General features: G+C 43.5%; 2 protein-coding genes across 16 annotated transcripts in view; both read right to left on the minus strand.

Annotated features, from left to right (window-relative positions):
- The window catches only part of SLC6A16 (solute carrier family 6 member 16), a 40583-nt gene that overhangs the window by 11215 nt on the left and 7237 nt on the right, over positions 1–22131 (minus strand). For 4 of the 12 annotated variants that reach the window (XR_013410057.1, XM_028839711.2, XM_028839702.2 and 1 more), the window contains exons 1-3: positions 20339–20719; positions 17921–18086; positions 792–885 (exon numbers count right to left, since the gene is read on the minus strand). Coding sequence is in view for 6 of the 12 variants with exons in the window: in XM_028839711.2 (XP_028695544.1) it covers positions 792–885; positions 17921–18086; positions 20339–20434 (356 nt within the window). In the remaining 6 variants the exon portion in view is untranslated. Of the gene's footprint in view, positions 1–791; positions 886–13138; positions 13265–14009; positions 14154–17920; positions 18087–20338; positions 20720–22131 lie in introns of those variants that run through there. The other 8 variants (XM_077980843.1, XM_077980835.1, XM_077980840.1 and 5 more) reach the window with 6 other exon arrangements.
- Positions 21085–22131, minus strand: part of TEAD2 (TEA domain transcription factor 2) — a 33115-nt gene continuing 32068 nt past the window's right edge. For all 4 annotated transcript variants that reach the window (XM_077981002.1, XM_077981001.1, XM_077981000.1 and 1 more), the window contains one exon: positions 21085–21363. In XM_077981002.1, the coding sequence (XP_077837128.1) occupies positions 21271–21363 (93 nt within the window). In that variant the 3' untranslated portion in view covers positions 21085–21270. The remainder of the gene's footprint in view (positions 21364–22131) is intronic.

Consider the following 22131-nt stretch of genomic DNA (forward strand, 5'->3'; position numbering starts at 1 on the left):
CCTGTAGTCCCAGCTTCTCAGAGGCTGAGGCAGGATAATCACTTGAACCCAGGAGGCAGAGGTTGCAGTGAGCCGAGATCAGGCCACTGCACTCCAGCCTGGGAGACAGAGTGAGACTCCATCCCAAAACAAAACAAAACAGAAATGTTTTCTTGCACGGCATAGGGATAGAGACAGATACACCCAAAAGTCAGGAATCCCTGCAATCAAAGGATTTTTTTTCCCCACCTACCAGGTTCAAGCGATTTTCCTGCATCAGCCTCCCAAGTAGCTGAGATTACAGGTGCCCACTACCACACCTGACTAATTTTTGTATTTTTAGTAGAGACGGGGTTTTGCCATGTTGGCCAGGTTGGTCTTGAACTCCTGACCTCAAGTGATCCGCCCACCTCAGCCTCCCAAAGTGCTGGAATTACAGGTGTGAGCCACTGCAGCCAGCCTGAAATCAAAGGATTTCTAAGAACACTGAAGTGCTATTTATAGAGGGCTTCTGAATTTAAAAATGAAACAAAACTAAACTAATTTAATACTAAATCTGCCCTGTAACCTTAGAAAAGTTACTTTACCTTTCTGAGCTTTCTAATCTGTAAAACACTCAGATCTTTAACTCGAATATAGCCTCACCGGAGACGTCTTCCCTGTCCACCTATCTAAAACAGCAGCTACCTACCCGCTGCTCTCTCTACTTCACGGCATTTCTCATCTCCTGATTTTATTACCTATTGATTGTTAATTATTCATTCTCCATCTCCACCCACTGCTCTATCTCCAGCAAAAGGATGGTGTTCTACCTCGCATCTGGGGCTATTCTCCTTGGTCTCCAAGTTCCTGCCACTCTGAACTTCTGTTGGCTCTTCAAATACAAGAAAACGGGCACGGAGTGTGCTGAAAAAGAAAAAAAGTTACGTGAAAGAGAGGAAGAGAGAGGGGAAACTGGAGTTTTCTTTCAGTGGGGGAAGGAGCATGCTTTCCAAAAGCAGAGGCAGTAGGTGGGCCTCAAGGCAGCACTGGCACATTTGGGTGACATGGATAATTGCTTCTGAGACACAGCTTCCAAAGAGCTCTTTGTTACTCAAGAAAATGCTTATAATTCAATTACAGGTTAAAAATATAAAACTAAGATACAAATTTCTATCTTTAGTTCTATCTCTACTACATTTAAAAATGCAATGAAAGGTTGAAAGGAAATACATCAATATAGAGAAGATGATCAGGCCGGGCGCAGTGGCTCACGCCTGTAATCCAAGCTACTCAGGAGGCTGAGGCCAGAGGATTGTTTGAACACAGGAGGCAGAGGTTGCAATGAGCTGAGATCGCGCCACTGCACTCCAGCCTGGGCAACCCTGTCTCAAAAAAAAAAAAAAAAAAAAAAGTGATGATGGCTACAAGTATGTTTATATCCTTATCCCTGATTTTACATTACATTTTTTAAAATCTTGTATTACTTTTTTTTCAGACACAGGTTCTCACTCTGTCACCCAGGCTGGAATGCAGTGGCATGATCCATAGTTCACTGCAGCCTTGAACTCCTGGGTTCAAAGGATCCTCTCACCTTATCCTCCAAAGTACTTAGGACTATAGGCATGTGCCACCATACTTAGCTAATTTTTAAAAGTTTTTTTCAAGATGGGAGTCTCACTATGTTGCTCAGACTAGCCTCGAACTCCTGTGCTCAAGTGAGTCTCCTGCCTCAGCCTCCAGAGTAGGTGGCATTACAGGCACAAGCCACCATTCCCCACTCACCTGTATTACTTTAATAATCAAGAAAAATATGGCCAGGCGTGGTGATTCACACCTGTAATCCCAGCACTTTGGGAGGCCAAGGCAGGTGGATCGCTTGAAGTCAGGAGCTTGAGACCAACCTGGCCAACATGGTGAAACCCTATCTCTACTAAAAATACAAAAACAAAATAGCCAGACATGGTGGCAGGCACCTGTAATCCCAGATACTAGGGAGGCTGACTTAGGAGAATCACTTGAACCGGGAGGCAGAGGTTGCAGTGAGCCAAGATCGTACCAGTGTACTCCAGCCTGGGTGACAGAGTAAGACTCCGTCTCAAAAAAATAATAATAATCGGCCGGGTGTGGTGGCTCACGCCTGTAATCCCAGCACTTTGGTAAGCCGAGGCGGGTGGATCACGAGGTCAGGAGATCGAGACCATCCTGGCTAACACGGTGATACCCCGTCTCTACTAAAAATACAAAAAATTAGCCAGGCACGGTGGTGGGCGCCTGTAGTCCCAGCTACTTGGGAGGCTGAGGCAGAAGAATGGCATGAACCGGGGAGGTGGAGTTTGCAGTGAGCCGAGATGGCACCACTGCACTCCAGCCTGGGCGATAGAGCAAGACTCCATCTCAAAAAATAATATTAACAATAATCATAATCAAGAAAAAATATGTATTGATAAGTGAAAGTAAAAAGATCATCACGGACAAAGAAATCCAATTGAAGAAGCCCTCATCAGCCAAATCTGGACAAATAAGAACATCAAAATAAATAATAGTAACAGATGAGAACCAACAGACTAAAACAATCTATGAATCCACAGGGAAACAACTCAAGAAAAGGAAAACCTCTTCCTTACAGTAGAATACAAACTAATACATGTACAGGGAACGATGAATTAGAAGGTAATTGCTTATCACAAACTAATCGAGTTGTACACATTAAATATGTACAGTTTTTTACATGTCAATCATACCTCAATAAAGATGTCTTTTTAACAAATCATTGTCTGGAAACTACCAGAGTAATAACTGATTCAAGCAAGAATCATCAATGGTTGCTAACACAAGATGATGAAAATTTGATGGGGACAGGATAATTGCACAGTATTACTGTATCTCCCCACAAGATATCCCCCCCCAAAAAAACAAGAAAATAGTATCTTTAGAGTGTTACACACTACCTTAACCAATAATAGTCAACTGATATCATATAACGCCTGATACAACGCATTAAGAGCACAACATCGTTTCTGTGGGATTCCTGCCAAAAACGTGTAACAAAACTCCAATCGTGAGGAAACATCAGAAAACAAATCTAAATTGAAGTACGTTCTGTAAAATAGCTGGCCTGTACTCAGTAAAAATGTCACAGTCAATGAAGACAAGGAAAGATGGAAGTGTTGTAAGTCTGAAATTATGTCAAAAATTTTTTAAATTTTTTAAACTTCCAAGCACCTGCCACTCCTACAATTCACTATCAAAAGAAAAGGAAGTTTCTTCTAAGAAAGATAGTCACATGAACACCGATCTCCAAACTTACCCACAATCTCCCCCTACCCAACAACAAAAAACACAAATGATTTTAAAATATTACAAATATGGGGATATCTGCATCATTTCTGAAAAATAGGTTCCATCCTCATGTCAAAAACAGAGAAACTTCTGCTACATAAACAAGAAACAGGACCAAACTGTAATCACTGAGGAGTCAGTTCACATCTCTTTTTCCTGGCAAAGTGGTTCAATGTTTCAGGAAGTAAATACTTTCCCAGCAACTTGTGGGAAATAAAAACAATCACTTGCCAAAGACCTTCTGCTCCAGTGAACCAATGGCTTCCAGAAGCTATATGCCAGAGAATGCAACAACAGGTGGGCCACTCCAAAGAGAAATGCAGTGGGTTGACGGGCGTCTCCCTGAGACAAACGATGCTTCCATAAGATTAAGAGAGAAGCAGGAAACCATGCAGGGGAGAAAAGGCTGAAGAAAAAATTAGGTACAAAAATCCAGCCTTTGGGGCTGGTCATGGTGGCTCATGCCTGTAATCCTAGCCCTTTGGGAGGCTGAGGCAGGAGATGTTTTATGTAAGCTTCATGGTAACTACAAAGCAAAAAACTCTTAGTAGAAATGATTCAAAGCATTCCACTAAAGAAAATCAATATAATTAGCCACACTGATATAATAATAAAGAAGAAAAATATTATCATCTCAAGAAACAGAGGAAAAACATTTCATGAAGTGCAACATACAATAATGATTTAGGCCGGGCGCGGTGGCTCACGCCTGTAATCCCAGCACTTTGGGAGGCCGAGACGGGCGGATCACGAGGTCAGGAGATCGAGACCATCCTGGCTAACACGGTGAAACCCCGTCTCTACTAAAAATGCAAAAAATTAGCCGGGCGAGGCGGCGGGCGCCTGTAGTCCCAGCTACTTGGGAGGCTGAGGCAGGAGAATGGCGTGAACCCGGGAGGCAGAGCTTGCAGTGAGCCGAGATCGCGCCATTGCACTCCAGCCTGGGCGACTAAGCGAGACTCTGTCTCAAAAAAAAAATAAAATAAAATAATGATTTAAAGAGAAAAACTTTCAGCAAACCAGGAATAATTTCCCTGATAAATGATGTCTCTCAAAAAACAAAAATGATCATACTTAATAGTGAACGTATGCTTAAACATAGCTACATACTTAATAGTGAAATGAGGAAAGCTTTACTTTTGAAATCAAGAACAATCAATGAAAACAGCTATCAGCACTTCCTTCCCATTGCATTAAATATTTTAGATAGCACAGTAAAGCAAGGGGAACAAAAGACAAAGATTAAACAAAACTCACTATTCACAGATGATATATCTGTGGAAGATCCAAAATACTACAGATAAATTATTTAAATTAATAAAATAATTTAGCAAGATTGTTGTATGCAAATGGCAATAAATGAAAATTAATTATATGTCTATGCTTGCAATACATAATTAGAAAACAAAAATTTTTAATGCCACTTATAAATTCTTTTTTAAATATAGAGTAAAATCCTGGGGAGGTAATGGCAATAACAGCAACATCGTTTTAAAATCTTCCCAAATACCCACATGAAAACAAGTAGTTCTACTAGATTGCAAGCCCAAAATCCATGGATAATATTTACGATACCAAGATAAACCCCAAAATACAAGTCTATGAGAATAAACCACAAGAGCCACAGACCTGTGAAGAATCAGCATCTGTGTGGAAGGAAACAAAGGAAGCAAGACAACATCTGACAGACCTGGGGGTGAGGTGCAGGGAAACAGACCTCTCAAAATAATCAACAGGTACTCACCAGAAATCATGGAAAGCCTATTAGAGAACAGCAGCTAAAACTAGAAGATGCCTTGCCTAATCAATAACAGTTGAGTGCATGGAGTCTACAATAGAAACTGAAGGGACCAGGGCAGGCTAGATTCTATGAACTCTTAAAATTAACCAACCAGGGATCTTTTCCAACCCACAAGCCACAATGAGGAGAAATTCCTGTGAGTAAAGCTAAATTGAGCAATACGAGAACAAGAATGACGAAGGATAGGCCAGACACGGGCTCATGCCTGTAATCCTAGTACTTTGGGAGGCCAAGGCAGGAGGATCACTTCAGGCCAGGAGTTCAAGATAAGCCTTGACAATGCAGTGAAAACCTATCTCTACCAAAAAAAAAAAAATTAAAATTAAAATTAGCCAGGCATAGTGGCACATGCCTGTGGTCCCAGCTATTTGGGAGGCTAAGTGGAGAGGACTGCTTGAGCCCAGGAGTTTAAGGTTGCAGTGGGCTATGATCATACCACTGCACTCCAGCCTGAGCAACAGAGTGGGACCCCATTCCCTAAAAAAAATAAAATAAAATAGGCCAGGTGCAGTGGTTCATGCCCGTAATCCCAGCACGTTGAGAAGCTGAGGTGGGAGGATCACTTGAGGTCAGGAGTTCAAGACAAGCCTGGCCAACATGGTGAAACCCCATCTCTACCAAAAAATACAAAAATTAGCCAGGCATGGTGGGACACGCCTGTAGCCCCAGCTACTCAGAAGGCTGAGGTGAGATAATCACTCGACTCCAGGAGAGGGAGGTTGCAGTGAACCAAGATCGTACCACTGCACTACAGCTTGGGCAACAGAGTAAGATCCTATCTCCAAAATAATAATAATAATTAAATTAAATTAATTAAAAATAATTTTAAGAAAACAGAGATGAAGGATATACAGGACCCAGATAAAAGTGGGGAGAAGAAATTTCCACTTTTGACCATGAAAGCAAAACAGTGTCTGGACTTACCTCCACAAAAACACTACAAAACTGTACAAATAATTGAAACAACTATTTTCACATATTAAACAAAGGCAGTACAGCATTGCAATCTCTAAAAAAAAAAGGCCAAAAAACAAGGTAACTAATTGCATCATTGCCCTGTTTTTCTGCTACTGATTTCCAAACTTTGGCACAGGAGGAAGAATACAAACAGAGCCTGGCAGTCTCAGTACTTGAGGCAAAAATCAGTTCAGGAAGGCTTAGGTGACTAGAATTATCTGGGCTAAGTACTCAACAGAAGGGAGCCACAGAGAAAAAGCTCTAGGAATCTGGATAAAATACTTTGAGCCATTAGCTAAATATCAACCTGCACATGTATTCTTATGAAACTTCATAAGAACAGGCAAAGAGTAAATTCCAAGGAAAGAAAATTGCTGAGGAACTATAGGTAAAACAATTCCTAGAACTTGAAGAACAAGAAGAATTACTTAAGTTTCCACCAGCCAGTATGGAGAGACTTTACTGAATACTTGGAACATTCAAGGTGGCATAAACTAGCTCTAGTTCTAGTAGCAGGACTACTTTAGACCTGGGGAAGGAAAAAAAAAAAGTCTTAAAAGCAACTCTTAAAGAGCCGAAACTGATCTTCAAGTAACTGCATGTCACAACAAAGGCCAACATTCCTTAAGATAATACAGACAAACCTAGCACTGAACAACAAAAAATTCATGTCAATCATCTAGTCAAAAATTACTAGACATGCAAAGAAGCAGGAAAAGTCACCCATAATTAGAAAAGAAAAACAGAAATGATTGACTAACGGAATTAACACATTGTAACACTAAAATAGCTCTTACAAATATGCTCAGTATGGTCAAGGACTTAAAAGGAAAGCATGAACAGAATGAGGAAATATCAGATAGCTAGCTAGCTAGACAGATAGATATTTTCTTTTTTGAGATGGAGTCTCACTCTGTTGCCTACACTGATCTCAGCTCACTGCAACTTCTGCCTCCACATTTCAAGCAATTCTCCTGCCTCAGCCTTCCAAGTAGCTGGAATTACAGGTGTGCACCACCACACCTGGCTAATTTTTTTTTTTTTTTAATTTTTAGTAGAGACAGGGTTTTGCCATGTTGGCCAGGCTGCTCTCGAACTCCTGACCTCATGTGATCTGCCTGCCATGGCCTCCCAAAGTGCTGGGATTACAGGCACAAGACTCCATGACTGGCCATGATATATTTTAAAAATCAAATAGAACTTCTAGAGATGATACAACACCTGAAATGAAAATTTCACTGAAGATTACTGGCAGATTTTAATAAATCAGTGAACTTGAAGATATAGCAATAGAAACAATCCAAAATGAAGCACAAAGAAAAAAAAAAGACTGAAAGCAATTACCAGAGCATTAGTGACTGTGGGACAATATCAAATGGCATAAAATGTGTAACTGGAGGTCCAAAATAAAGGAAGGATATGAAAATGAAACCAGACCAATTTTCCAACAAGCCAGATGCCCAAAGAACTGAAGCTTGAGAAACTTACATTTGTACAATGAGATGAACCTGCTGTATGTTGACCAACTCTTCTTCTTTACTCCTAATTCCTTCATATATATATGTATATATGTATATATATGTGTGTATATGTATATATGTATATATGTGTGTGTATATATGTGTATATATATGTGTGTATATATATGAAGAAAAGACTCACATAATTGAAAGGATAAAAAGACAGTTCTACAATAATTGGAGACTTTAATATCCCACTATGAACAATGGATAGAACCAGCAGACAGAAGATAAGCAAGGAAATAGACTTAACACAATAAACCAACTAGATCTAACAGATACATTCAGAACACTCTACCCAACAGCAGCAGCATACACATTCTTCTCAAGTGCACATAGGACATTTTCCAGGATAGACCACAAATTTGTGGGCCACAAATTTCCTTTTTTTTTCTCAGCAGAATTAGAAAGATAAATATCATACAAAATAGCTTCTCTAGCCACAATAGGATGAAGTTAGAAATGAATAACAAAAGTAAAACTGAGGCCAGGCACAGTGGCTCAGGCCTGTAATCCCAGCACTTTGGGAGACCGAGATGGGCGGATCATGAGGTCAGGAGATTGAGACCATCCTGGCTAACATGATGAAACTCCGTCTCTACTAAAAAATACAAAAAACTAGCCGAGGGCGAGGTGGCGGGCGCTTGCAGTCGCAGCTACTCAGGAGGCTGAGGCAGGAGAATGGTGTAAACCCAGGAGGTGGAGCTTGCAGTGAGCTGAGATTCGGCCACTGCACTCCAGCCTGGGTGACAGAGCGAGACTCCGTCTCAAAAAAAAAAAGAAAAAAACAAGTAAAACTGAAACTTTTACAAATTTGTGGAAATTAAACACACTCTTAAACAATAAATGGATCAAAGAAAATACAAGGTGAATTAGAAAATACAGATAAATGAAAGCGAAAACACACATACTAAAATTTATGGGAAGCAACAAAAGCAATGCTAAGGGGGAAATTTATAACTATCAATGGTTACATTAAAAAATGAAAAAGAGGCTGGACGCAGTGGCTCACGCCTGTAATCCCAGCACTTTGGGAGGCTGAGGCGGGTGGATCACCTGAGGTCAGGAGTTCAAGACTAGCTTGACCTACATACTGAAACCCCATCTCTACTAAAATACAAAAATTAGCTGGGCGTGGTGGTGGGTACCTGTAATCCCAGCTACTCAGGAGGCTGACGCACGAGAATCACTTGAACCCAACCCAGGAGGCGGAGGTTGCAGTGAGCCAAGATCACACCACTGCACTCCAGCCTGGGCAACGGAGCAAGACTCCCTCTCAAAAAAAAAAAAAAAAAAAGATCTTGAATCAATAACCTAACTCTAAAACTTAAGAAACTAGAAAAGCAAACTAAATCCAAAGCAGAGATGAATAGAGAATAGAAAAACAATAGAGAATTCAAAAGTTGGTTCTTTAAAAATATCAACAAAATTGACGAACCTTTAACTAGATGTACTAAGAAAAAAAGAGAAGACTCAAATTATTAAAATCAGAAATGAAAATGGGGACATTATTACCAATTCTACAGAAATAGGAAGGATTATAAGAGAGTACTATGAACCTATGAACAACTGTACTCCAATAAACTGGATAACCTAGATTAAATGGACAAATTCCTACAAATACAAAATCTACTAAGACTAAATCACAAAGAAACAGAAAATCTGAATAGATCTATAACTAGTAAGGCGATTTAATTGGCAATCAAAAATATCTCAACAAAGAAAAGCTCTGGACCTGATAGCTTCATGGGTGAATTCTACTAATCCTTTAATGAATTAATATCAATCCTTCTCAAACTTTTCCAAAAAATTGGAGAGGGAACACTTCCTCATTCATCCTATGAGGCCAACATTGTGCTAATACCAGAGCCATACAAAGTCACTACAAGAAAAGAACACTACAGACCAATATTCATTATGAACTTTGATGCAAAAATCCTCAACAAAATACTACCAAATCTAATTCAGCAGCATATTAAAAGGATTATACCCCATGCCAAGTGGGATTTATTCCTGGAATGCAAGGATGGTTCTGCATACAAAAATCAATCAATATAATACACCACATTAACAGAATGAAAGAAAAACATGATCATCTCAATTGACGCAGAAAAAACATTTGACAAAACTCAATACCCTTTCATGATTAAAAAAAAAAACTCAACAATCTAGGAGTTAAAGGAAAATATGGCTGGGCATGGTGACTCATTCCTGTAATCCCCACTTTGGGAGGCCTGATGACCAGTTGAATCCACAGTTCAAGACCAGCCTGGGGCCAGGTGCAGTGGCTCACATCTGTAATCCCAGCACTTTGGGAGGCCAAGACAGGTGGATCACCTGAGGTCAGGAGTTCAAGAGCAGCCTGGCCAACATGGTGAAACCCAATCTCTACTAAAAATACAAAAATTAGCCAGATGTGGTGGCATGCACCTGTAGTCCCAGTTACTTGGGAGGCTAAGGCTGGAGAATCACTTGAACCCTGGAGGCAGAGGTTGCAGTGAGCAAAGATCATACCACTACACTCCAGCCTGGGTGACAGAGCAAGACTCCATCTCAAAAAACAAACAAACAAAAACAAACAAAAATAAACAAACAAAAAAAAACAGCCCAGGCAACATAATGAGACCTCACTTCTATAAAAAAATTTTTTTAGCTACTCAAGAGGCTGAGGTGGGAGAATCACTTCAGCCCAGGAGGTCAAAGCTACAGTGAGCCATGACAACACCATTACACTCCAGCCTGGGTGACAGAATGAGACCATGTCTCAGGAAAAAAAAAAAAAAGGAAAATATCCCAACATAACAGCCGTATATGAAAAATTCACAGCAAATGTCATACTTAATGATGAAAGACTGAAAGCTTTCCCTCTAAGATTAGAAACAAGCGTAGAATGCCTACTTTTGCCACTTTTATTCAACATAGTACTGGAAGTGCTAGCCAAAGAAATTAGGCAAAAATATAAATAAATAAAAGAAAACCAAATTAGAAAGATGATATGATCTTATACGTAGAAAATCCTAAAAATTTCACCAAAATTTTTTTTTTTTTTTTTTTTTGAGACGGAGTCTCGCTCTGTCACCCAGGCTGCAGTGCAGTGGCCGGATCTCGGCTCACTGCAAGCTCCGCCTCCCGGGTTCACGCCATTCTCCTGCCTCAGCCTCCCGAGTAGCTGGGACTATAGGCGCCCGCCACCTCGCCCGGCTAGTTTTTTGTATTTTTTTTTTTTTTTTTTTTTTTTTGAGACGGAGTCTTGCTCTGTCGCTGGGCTGGAGTGCAGTGGCCGGACCTCAGCTCACTGCAAGCTCCGCCTCCCGGGTTCCCGCCATTCTCCTGCCTCAGCCTCCCGAGTAGCTGGGACCACAGGCGCCCGCCACCTCGCCCGGCTAGTTTTTTGTATTTTTAGTAGAGACGGGGTTTCACCGTATTAGCCAGGATGGTCTCGATCTCCTGACCTCGTGATCCACCCGTCTCGGCCTCCCAAAGTGCTGGGATTACAGGCTTGAGCCACCGCGCCCGGCGTTTTTTGTATTTTTTAGTAGAGACGGGGTTTCACCGTGTTAGCCAGGATGGTCTCGATCTCCTGACCTCGTGATCTGCCCGTCTCAGCCTCCCAAAGTGCTGGGATTACAGACTTGAGCCACCGCGCCCGGCCACACCAAAAATTTTTTGAGCTAATAAATGAATTCAGCAAAGTAGCAGGATACAAAGTCAACAATCAAAACTCAGTTGCATTTTTATACACTAACAATGAACAATCTGAAAATAAAATTATGAAAACAATTCAATTTGTAATAGCATCAGAAAGAATAAAATACTTAAGAATTAACTTGGCCAGGCACGGTGGCTCACACCAGTAATCCCAGCACTTTGGGAGGCCAAGGCGGGGGATCACCTGAGGTCAGGAGTTCGAGACCAGTCTGAACAACATGGAGAAACCCCGACTCCATTACCGAGTTACTCGGGCATGGTGGCACACACCTGTAATCCCAGCTACCCAGGAGGCTAAGGCAGGAGAATTGCTTGAACCTGGGAGGCAGAGGTTACAGTGAGTCAAGATTGTGCCATTGCACTCCAACCTGGGCAATAAGAGCGAAACTCCATCTCAAAAAAAAAAAAAAAAAAAAAAAAAACCAAGAAAGTGAAAGACATGTACAAAGAAAACTACAAAGCATTGCTGAAAAAGATTAAAGGAGACATAAATAAATGGAAAAATATCCCATGTTCACGGGCTGGAAGACTTAACCCTGTTAAGATGTCAGTGTCACCCAAAGCAATCTACAGATTTAGTAGCTTTTTAATTTTTTTAAATTATTATTTATTTTTTGCAGAAATAGAAAAACACGTCCTAAAACTAACATGAAATCTCAAGGGACCCTGACTAGCCAAAATAATCTTGAAAAAGAAGAAAAATGCTGGTGTACTCACATTTCCTGATTTCAAAAAATACTACAAAGCTATAGTAATCAAAATAGTGTGTTACCCGCATAAAGATACAGACTAAGGGAACAGAATAGAGGGCCCAGAAACAATATATGGAAAAATGACTTTTTACAAGGGTGCCAAGACCACTCAGTGAGTAAAGGACAGTCTTTTCAACAAATGATGCTGGGAAAACTGAATGATGTACATGCAAAAGAGTAAAGATGGACTCTTACCTGATACCACATACAAATACGCAAAATAAACCAAAGACCTAAATGTAACACTTAAAATTAGAAAATTCTTAGAAGAAAACATATGACAAAAGCTTCATGATAGTGGATCTGCAATGAATTATTGGATATGGCACCAAAGGCAAAAGCAACAAAAGAAGAAACAGACAAACAGGACTTCAATTTGTGCATCAAGAGACACTATCAAAGGGGTGAAAAGACAACCCATAGAATGAGAGAAAATATTTGCAAATCATGTCTAATAAGAGATTAATATTCAGAATATATAGAGAACTCCTAAAACTCAACAACAAAGAAACAAACAACACAATTCAAAAATGGGCAAAAGACTTAAATAGACATTTCTCCAAGGAAAACATACCAGTCTCCAAAAAGCACATGAAAAGATGTTTGATGTCACTAATCATTAAGGAAATGCAAATGAAAACTACAATGAGATAACACCTCACATCCATTAGGATGGCTAACATAAAAAGGCAGAAAATAAGAACTGTTGGTCAAGATGTGGAGAAATTGGAATCCTTATGCCTTGCTGGTCAGAATGTAAAATGGTGCAACCACCATGGAAAACACTATGGTGGTTCCTCAAAAACTTAAAAATAGAATTACCATATGATCCAGCAATTCCACTTCTGGGTATACACCCAAAATAAGTGAAAACCAGGCCTGTAGTGGCTCAGCCTGTAATCCCAGCTCTTTGAAAGGCTGAAGTGGAAGGATTGCTTGAATCCAGAAGTTTGAGGCTGTAGTGAGCAGTGATCGTGCCATTGGACTCCAGCCTGGGAGACAGAGAGAGACCCTGTCTCATAAAAATAATAATAATAGGCTGGGCGCGGGGTTCACGCCTGTAATCTCAGCACTTTGGGAGGCTGGAGAGGGTGGATCACCTGTGGTCAGGAGTTCGAGATCAGCCTGGTGTGCGCCTATAGTCCCAGCTACTCGGGAGGCTGAGGCAGGAGAATCGCTTGAACCTGGGAGGCAGAGGTTGCAGTGAGCCGAGATCACACCACTGCACTCCAACCTGGGTGACAGAGTGAGACTCCATCTCAAAAAAATAAATAAAAAATAATAGATTCATGTATCTTAAACACATTCTAGAATAGTTGTCCTTAAAAACAAGCTTTACGGAAGTGAGAGAACTGAGTTTTGGCCAACTGGCCACTTCCAACACCCATAAAATCCCTTGAGCCCCAGGCGGACTCCTCCTCTCATATGGGTGCAACCCTCCATGGCGTCCCTGCACCGTCATCCCAAGCAACTCCTGAGCTCATGCCCTGTGGGGAGTGCTCAGGATCCCCCAGAAATGCCCATTCCCCTCACATTACCTCCTTCCCTGGAACTGTAACCTCCAAAAAAGGAAAATAGGGAGCTGGTGTCCCATTTCTTCAAAAAGCAGAAAATAACTTCCCTAACAGACCAGCGAAGGGGCTGGACCCGGGTTTCCGCCACCCAGGCAGTTGACACTGATGGCTTTCCCCAAAGGCAGGGACTGATGGCCGAATCCTGTGAAGGAATTGGCTCAAACTCAGACTGGATGAGTGAGAAAGCCGAAGACAGTGTCTTGTGTCCTACGTGGGGGGTAAAGGAGGGACCCCTTTGATTCCTCAGCTCCACAGAGCCCAGAGCAACCAGGAGGCTCCTAGCCAGCTGTCACCCGTCAGGGGAGCCCAGTGAGCCCGGGCCTGGAAGATGGCGCCCAGCCCCACACACCCCAGATCTGGGAACGTTTCAGGGCTCCCTGGGCCAAGTGACCCTCACCCGAGCCCCGAGGCTTCTGCCAGGTTCTTCAGTCCAGCCAGTCAGACAAAAATGAGGGTGAAGAAGCCCCAGCTGAGAAGCCTAGCAACCTCTTCAGGCCCCTTCAGGCGTCGACGGATCGGTTCGGGCAACACCCTTCGATCTGCCTGGCGCGCGGCCTTTCCCGCGGATTCTCTGCGCATGCGCCGCCGCCGCCGCCGCCGCCGCCGCCGCCGCCGCCGCCGCCCCCTCAGTCTCTCCCCAGTACCATAGTGAATGCTTTCGCCACTCCACCTTCCCCAACTCCCTGGTCTCTCCCTGCACGCACGCACGTGCGCACATCCTCTGACTGCTCACGCGCCGCACCACACCCCACACCCCATACCCCATCCCATCCCATCCCATCACAGACACCCACGACGCCACGCTTCAGGCAGGGTTCTAAGACAAGTCTCTTCTCTGACGCATGCGCTTTGCTTCCACTTCCACGTAAGGAAGAAGAGGTGATGAAGTGGGAGAATCGTCTCATTCATTCCTTCTAGCCTTCAAACCTTTCACACTTACTTAAGGATCGCCTACTAGAAAACAAACCTTAAATATGCGTCCAACAAGGCAGAGAGGGACGTTGCCTTAAGAGGGCTTAGAAGCCTACTAGGTTGCAGACAAGAATTAAAAACTCAAAGATTTACTTAGGTCATCCGTTCTCATACTTTCTGGTCTCTTAAGAATTATTAAGGACTCCAATAATTTATGAGTTATATTTATATGGGTTGTATGTTTATGTAAGTTGTATCTATCAATATTAAAATAAATTTCTAAAATAATCATTGTTTAAAAATTCATTATGTGTCAAAATAACATTTTTATTTAAAATAACTGTAATTTCTACACCAAAAGAAATTTTGGGGCCGGGCGCGGTGGCTCATGCCTGTAATCCCAACACTTTGGGAGGCCAAGGCAGGTGGATCACGAGGTCAGGAGTTCGAGACTAGCTTGGCCAACATTGTGAAACCTCGTCTCTACTAAAAGTAAAAAAAAAAATTAGGCGGGCGTGGTGGCACGCACCTGTAATGCCAGCTACTGAGGAGCCTGAGGCAGGAGACTCGTTGGAACCCAGGAGGTGGAGGTTGCAGTGAGCCAAGATTTTGCCACTGCACTCCAGCCTAGGCGACAGAGCAAGACTCCATCTCAAGAAATTTTGGGAAGAAGAATGGCATTTTACATTTTTGCAAATCTCTTTAATGTCTGGCTTCATAGAAGACAGCTGGATTCTCATATTTGCTTCTGCACCAAGTGTGTCAAAATAGTTCATGTCTTGTACCTTCTGGCAAACATTACTATATTCAAAGAGGAAATGAGAGTGAAAGGCAAATAACCTAGTAGTATTATGAAAATAATGTTCACCTCATGGAACCCCAAAAGTGTTTCACGAGCCCCCAGGAGTCCCTGGGCCACACTTTGAGAATCACAGGCTTAAATTGTTATGATTGAACAAAGAGATGAAGAGGAAATTTTGGGGGTGCTGTAGGAATTCATCACAATTTTTGGGAATCATTCAATCCTTCAACACGTATTTATTGAGAGTCTACTACATGCTAGGAACTGAGAATAGTGTAGAGAACAAAATAGACCCCATTCGTGCCCTCATTTTGCTTCACACAACAAGAAAACAGATATATGATGAATCACAAATAATTACATGATTATAAATTGTATTAAGTGCTATGACAGACCAGGCATGGTGGCTCACGCCTGTAATCCCAGCACTTTGGAAGGCCAAGGTGGGCGGATCACATGAGACCAGGAGTTCAAGACCAGCCTGGCCAATATGGTGAAACCCCATCTCTACTAAAAATACAAAAATGAGCCTGGCGTGGTGGTGCACACCTGTAATCCCAGCTACTCGGGTGGCTGAGGCACAAGAATCACTTAAAACCGTGAGGCAGAAGTTGCAGTGAGCCAAGATCACACTATTGCACTCCAGCCTGGGTGATAGGGTAAGAACCTATCTCAAGGAAAAAAAAAAAAAAAAAAAGTTATGACAGAAAAAGGCCATAGACCTATTTATTTTTATCTACCTTTTTTTTTTTTTTTTTGGAGACAGAGTCTCACTGTCACCCAGGCTGAAGTGCAGCAGCACAATCTCAGCTCACTGCAACCTCCGCCTCCCGGGTTCAAGCAATTCTCCCTGCCCCAGCCTTCCGAGTAGCTGGGGTTGCAGGTGCCTGCCATTACACCTGGCTAATTTTCATATTTTTAGTAGAGACAGGGTTTCGCCATGTTGGCCAGGCTGGTCTCGAACCCCTGACCTCAGATGATCTGCCCTTCTCAGCCTCCCAAAGTGCTGGGATTATAGGCGTGAGCCACGGCACCTGGCCCATAGACCTAATTTAGAAGGAGGATTTCTCTAAGGAAATAACAATGGAGCTGAGGCTTAAAGGATTATTTACCAGGTGAAAACTGTGTGTGAACATCTCAAGCCTTGAGGCTGTCCACAGGCCCTGAGGCAGGGCAAACTCTGAGTTCAAGGCACCAGGAAAAGTCTCAGTCGGTCAATAAATATTTATTGAATTATGTGCCCCACACTGTCCTAGACCCCTGGGATACAGTTATGAAAAAGATTTTACATTCCAGTTGCACAAAGAAAGTAAATGCCTAAACAGAAAGAATTTCAGAGAGTAAGAGTGCTGACAGGGAGTTACTTTAGACAGGGTAGTCAAGAAGGACTCTTGGGGGAAGTGATATTTCAGCAGAGAGCTGAAGGAGATGAGGAAGGGAGCCTTGTGAACAGCATGGGGAAGAACATTCCAGGCAAAGAAAATGGCAACAGCAAAGGCCTTGAGGCAGAAGTACACTTGATGGGTTCTGGAAATGGCAAGGAGTCTGATATGAATGGATCCCAGTGATTGAGGAAAGGGTTGCAACAGATCATATCAGATCAGTTCAGAGAAGTGGCAGGGGCCACACTATCATTTGGAGGCCCTTATGGGTCATGGTCGGAATTTTTTTTTTTTTCTGGGTGAGATGAAAGCTATTTGAGGGTTCTGAGTCAAGGAGTGACTTTCATTTTAACAGCAGGACCCCCCGGCTTCTGGGCAGACAATAGGGTGTACGGGTGTATTCCTCTGTTTTCCCACTGCTATAAAGAACTGCTCAAGACTGGGTAATTTACAAAGAAAAGAGGTTTAATTGACTCACAGTTCAGCTTGGCTGGGGAGGCCTCAGGAAACTTACAATCACGGCAGAAGGCAAAGGGGAAAAAAAAGATACCTTCTTCACAAGCGAAGCGGGGACGAGCCCCTTATAGAACCCTCAGAGCCCCTTATAAAACCATCAGATCTCGTGAGAACTCACTCCCTATCACAAGAACAGCCTGGGGAAACCATTCCCACGATTCAATTATCTCCACCTGCTCTCTCCTTTGACACATCGGGATTATGAACATTACAATTCAAGATGAGATTTTGGGTGGGGACACAACCGAATCATATCAGTGGGCTAAGGATAGAAGCAGAGAGCCCAGTGAGGAGGAAATCTCTAGTCCAGGCAAGAGATGGTGGTGATTAGATCTCGGTAATAGCAATGGAGATGGTGAAAAGTGGTCAAATTCTGGATCTACTTCAAGAATAGAGCCGACATGATTTGTTGACGGATTGTGCGGTGGTTTTAAAATACGTCTGCAAATTCTTTGACACTTTGAAAAATAAAGTCTATTTCCCCAGTCTTTGAGTGCAGGCTCTCCTTAACGACTGGCTTCCAATGAACAGAAGTAATGGTGGGGAACTTCGGGACTAGATCATAAAAAGCATTGCTGTTTCTTACTTGCCCATTCCCTTCAACTGATTTCTTAAAGGAAGCCAGCCAACATATGGCAAGGACACTCAAGCAATCTGTGAAGAGATCCATGTAAGAGAAGAGCTGAAATTTCCTACCAGCAACCAGCACCAGGTGAGTGAACCATGGTGAAGTGGATCCTCCAGCCGCCGTTAAATCTCCAGATGACTGCAGGCCCAGCCAACGTCTTGACTGCAACCTCATAAAACACTGTGAGCAGAAATCATCCAAATAAGCTGCTCCCTGATTCCTGATCCACAAAAACTACAGTAGATAAGAAATATTTATTGTTTTTTCTTTTCTGAGACAGAGTCTCACTGTTGCCCAGGCTGGAGTGCAGTGGTACGATCTCAGCCCACCACAACCTCCACCTCCCGGATTCAAGCGATTCTCCTGCCTTAGCCTCCCGAGTACCTGGGACTGCAGGCATGCATCACCATGTCCGGCTAATTTTTGTATTTTTAGCAGAGACAGGGTTTCGCTATGTTGGCCAGGTTGGTCTCGAACTCCTGACCTCGTAATCCACCTGCCTCAGCCTCCCAAAGTGCTGGGATTATAGGCGTGAGCCACTGCTCCTGGCCTAAGAAATGTTTATTGTTTTAAACTGCTAAGTTTGGGGTAATTTGTTACAGAGCATTAGGAAACTAATGGTGATTAGGTTTGGGGGTGAGAGAGAGGAATCAAGAATGACTCAGGCGGGAGCAGTGGCTTGCACCTGTAATCCCAGCACTTTGCGAGGGCGAGGTGGGAGGATTGCTTGAGGCTAGGAGTTTGATAGTAGGATACTAGCCTGGCCAACATAGCAAGGCCTTGTCACTTAAAGGAAAGAAAAGAAAAGAAAATTGTTTTTTATTAGCCAGGTGTGGTGGCACGCATCTGTTGTCCCAACTACTCAGGAGGCTGAGTGGGAGGGTCACTTGAGCCCAGGAGATTGAGGCTGCAATGAGTCATGATCGTGCCACTGTACTCCAGCCTGCGTGACAGAGTGAGACCTAAAAAAAACAAAACTCCAAAACTTTGGGCCTGCAGAATTGAAAGATGGAGTGACAATTTACTGAAAAGGAAAGCACTGGAGTGTGCACGCGGTGGGAGGGAATCAGTAGTTTCGTTTTGGACGTGTTAAGTTTGAGATGTCGATTACACAGCCAAAGGGAGAGGTTAAGTTGTCCTTCACTGCAAGGAGACCTGGGAAATGAATCCCCCTGAGTCTGCAGTTCAGGGGAAAGTTTGAAGCTAGGCATATAAATTGATAAGTCAACAGTATTGTAGATTGCCATGAACACTATGGGACTGCATGGTATCATCTCGTGAGTGAGTGTAGCTAGAAAGGGTTGGGACGCCCCAAATTTTAGACGCTAGAAAAAGGAAGATCCACTGAAGATTGAGGAGAACCAGCCAGTGAAAAAGGAAGGAGGAAAAGCAAGAGGGAATTTGCCAATAAAGGAGGAAGGGATCAGGTGAATTAAATGGGTAGAATTGCTGTTCTCAAATGTTAGTGCACATCAGAGTCACCAGGAAGGCTTGTTAAAACACAGATTGCCAGGCCAGGTGCAGTGGCTTGCCTGTAATCCCAGGACTTTGGGAGGCCAAGGTGGGCGGATCACCTGAGGTCAGGAGTTCAAGACCAGCCTGGCCAACATGGTGAAACCCTGTCTCTACTAAAAATACAAAAATTAGCTGGGCATGATAGTGGGTGCCTGTAATCCTAGTTACTCAGGAGGCTGAGGCGGGAGAATCGCTTGAACCCGGGAGGCGGAGGTTGCAGTGAGCTGAGATCGTGCCATTGCGCTCCAGCCTGGGTGACAAAGTGAGACTCAAAAAAAAAAAAAAAAAAAAAAACACCCACACACACAGATTGCCAGGCCCCGCCCCCAGAGTTTCTGATTGAGCAGGTGTATTCGCTTCCCGAGACTGTTGTATAAATTACTACAAACTTAGTGGCTTAAAGCAACAAATATATATATATAAAATCTCCCAGTTCTGGATGCCAAAAGTCCAAAATTAAGGTGTCAGCACGCCATTTCCTTCGAAGGCTCAGAGGAGAATCCTTCCTTGACTCTTCAGTTTCTGGTAGCTCCTAGTGTTCCTCCCCTCCCACCCCCCGCAGGGTCTTGCTCTGTCATCCAGGCTGGAGTGCAGTGGTGCAATCACGGCTCACTGCAACTTCGATCTCCCAGGCTCAAGCAATCCTCCCACCTCAGCCTCCTGAGTAGGTGGGACTGTAGGCACATACCAAAGCCCAGATAATTTTTTTGTTAATTTTTGTAGACAGGATCTCACTATGTTGCCCAGGCTGGTTTCGAACTCCTAGGCTCATGTGATCCTCCTGCCTCGGCCTCCCAAAGTGCTGGGATTACAGGCATGAGCCGCCTCACCTGGCCCATAATAATGTTTTGATATATATAGTGTATGCAGCAACAGGTATTCTATTTGTAGTTGTTAGGATGTTTAAGGTTACCTGCTTTAACAAACAACCCTAAAATCTTAGTAGCTTAATACAATAGGTTCTTACTTACATAAAGTCCAAAATGCTTTATGTAAGTCCAAGGATAATTCTCAGCTTCCTGCAGCCAGTGAGTGAAGGGAGAAAGAGTAAGGATTATGGAGGACATTCTAGACTGAGTCTGGAAATGAGCTACGTCCCTTCTGCACCCATTCCATTGGCCCAAGAGCAGTCACATGACCTCAACTTCACTGCAAGGAGACCTGGGAAATGAAGTCCTCCTGTGTGCCTAGGAAAAAAGAAACCGGCCGGGCGCGGTGGCTCCAGCCTGTAATCCCAGCACTTTGGGAGGCCGAGACGGGCGGATCACGAGATCAGGAGATCGAGACCATCCTGGCTAACACGGTAAACCCCGTCTCTATTAAGAAATAAAAAAAAAAAAAAAAAAAAAAAACTAGCCGGGCGAGGTGGCGGGCGGCTGTAGTCCCAGCTACTCGGGAGGCTGAGGCCGGAGAATGGCGTGAACCCGGGAGGCGGAGCTTGCAGTGAGCTGAGATCCGGCCACTGCACTCCAGCCTGGGTGACAGAGCGAGACTCCGTCTCAAAAAAAAAAAAAAAGAAAAAGAAAAAGAAAAAGAAACCAAGTTGGTGAGTATCGAAGCTGCAGTGAGCCATGACTGCACCACTGCACTCTGCCACCTACCCTTCGACTTCTGGTTACTCATGAACTCATCTCTGAAGAAGGATCAGTGGGTGGGAAGAAGGGATTCGTGTATTAGTGTCCTATGGCTGAAACAGCAAATTACCAAAGACTTACTACTTAGAACAACAGAAATTTATTCTCGCATAGTTCTGTAGGCCAGAAGTCCAAAATCAAGGTGTCGCCAGGGCCACGCTCCTTCCAGAGGCTCTGAGAGAAAATCAGTTCTTTGCATCTTCCAGCTCCTGGTGACTCCAGGAGTTCCTCGGCTTGTAGCTGCAGAACTCCAATCTCTGTGTCTACCATCACATGGTGCTCTCCTCTTCTGTCTTCTCCTCTGTGTGTTTCTTAGGACACTTGTCAGCCGGGCGCGGTGGCTCATGCCTGTAATCCCAGAACTTTGGGAAGCCGAAGTGGGTGCATCACGAGGTCAGGAGTTCAAGACCAGCCTGGCCAAGATGGTGAAACCCCACCTCTACTAAAAATACAAAAATTAGCTGGGTGTGCACTCCCAGCTACTCGGGAGACTGAGGCAGAGAACTGCTTGAACCTGGGACACGGAGGTTGCAGTGAGCTGAGACCACGCCACAGCACTCCAGCCTGGGTGACAGACTTGTCTCAAAAAAAAAAAAAAAAAAGGACACTTGTCATCAGATTTAGGGGCCACACAGATAATTCAGGATCTTGCGATCCTGAATGTAATTACACCCGCAAAACCCCTTTTTTCCAAATAAGGTCACCACAGGTTCTGAGGATTAGGACGTAGACTATCCTTTTGGAGAACGCCACGCAACCCACTACAATCAGCTATAATTATTTTTGTAGAAAACGATGGGAACCTGACTTAGGATGGTGGCCTTGGAGAGAAGTGGGTGGGTTTGCAATGTACTTCAGTGGTAGAGCAGAGGCGTTGGTGGTGGTTAGAAACAGAAGCTGAGGGGCTGGGCGCGGTGGCTCACACCTGTAATGTCAGCACTTTGGGAGGCCGAGGCAGATGGATCACTTGAGATCAGGAGTTCAAGACCAGCCTGGCCAACATGGCGAAACCCTGTCTCTACTAAAAACACAAAAATTAGTCAGGTGTGGTGGTGCACGCCTGTAATCTCAGCTACTCGGGAGGCTGAGACGAAGAATCGCTTGAACCCGGGAGGCGGAGGTTGCAGTGA

The sequence above is a fragment of the Macaca mulatta genome, chromosome 19, assembly GCF_049350105.2.
Source record: "Macaca mulatta isolate MMU2019108-1 chromosome 19, T2T-MMU8v2.0, whole genome shotgun sequence".
Classification (NCBI taxonomy): domain Eukaryota; kingdom Metazoa; phylum Chordata; class Mammalia; order Primates; family Cercopithecidae; genus Macaca; species Macaca mulatta.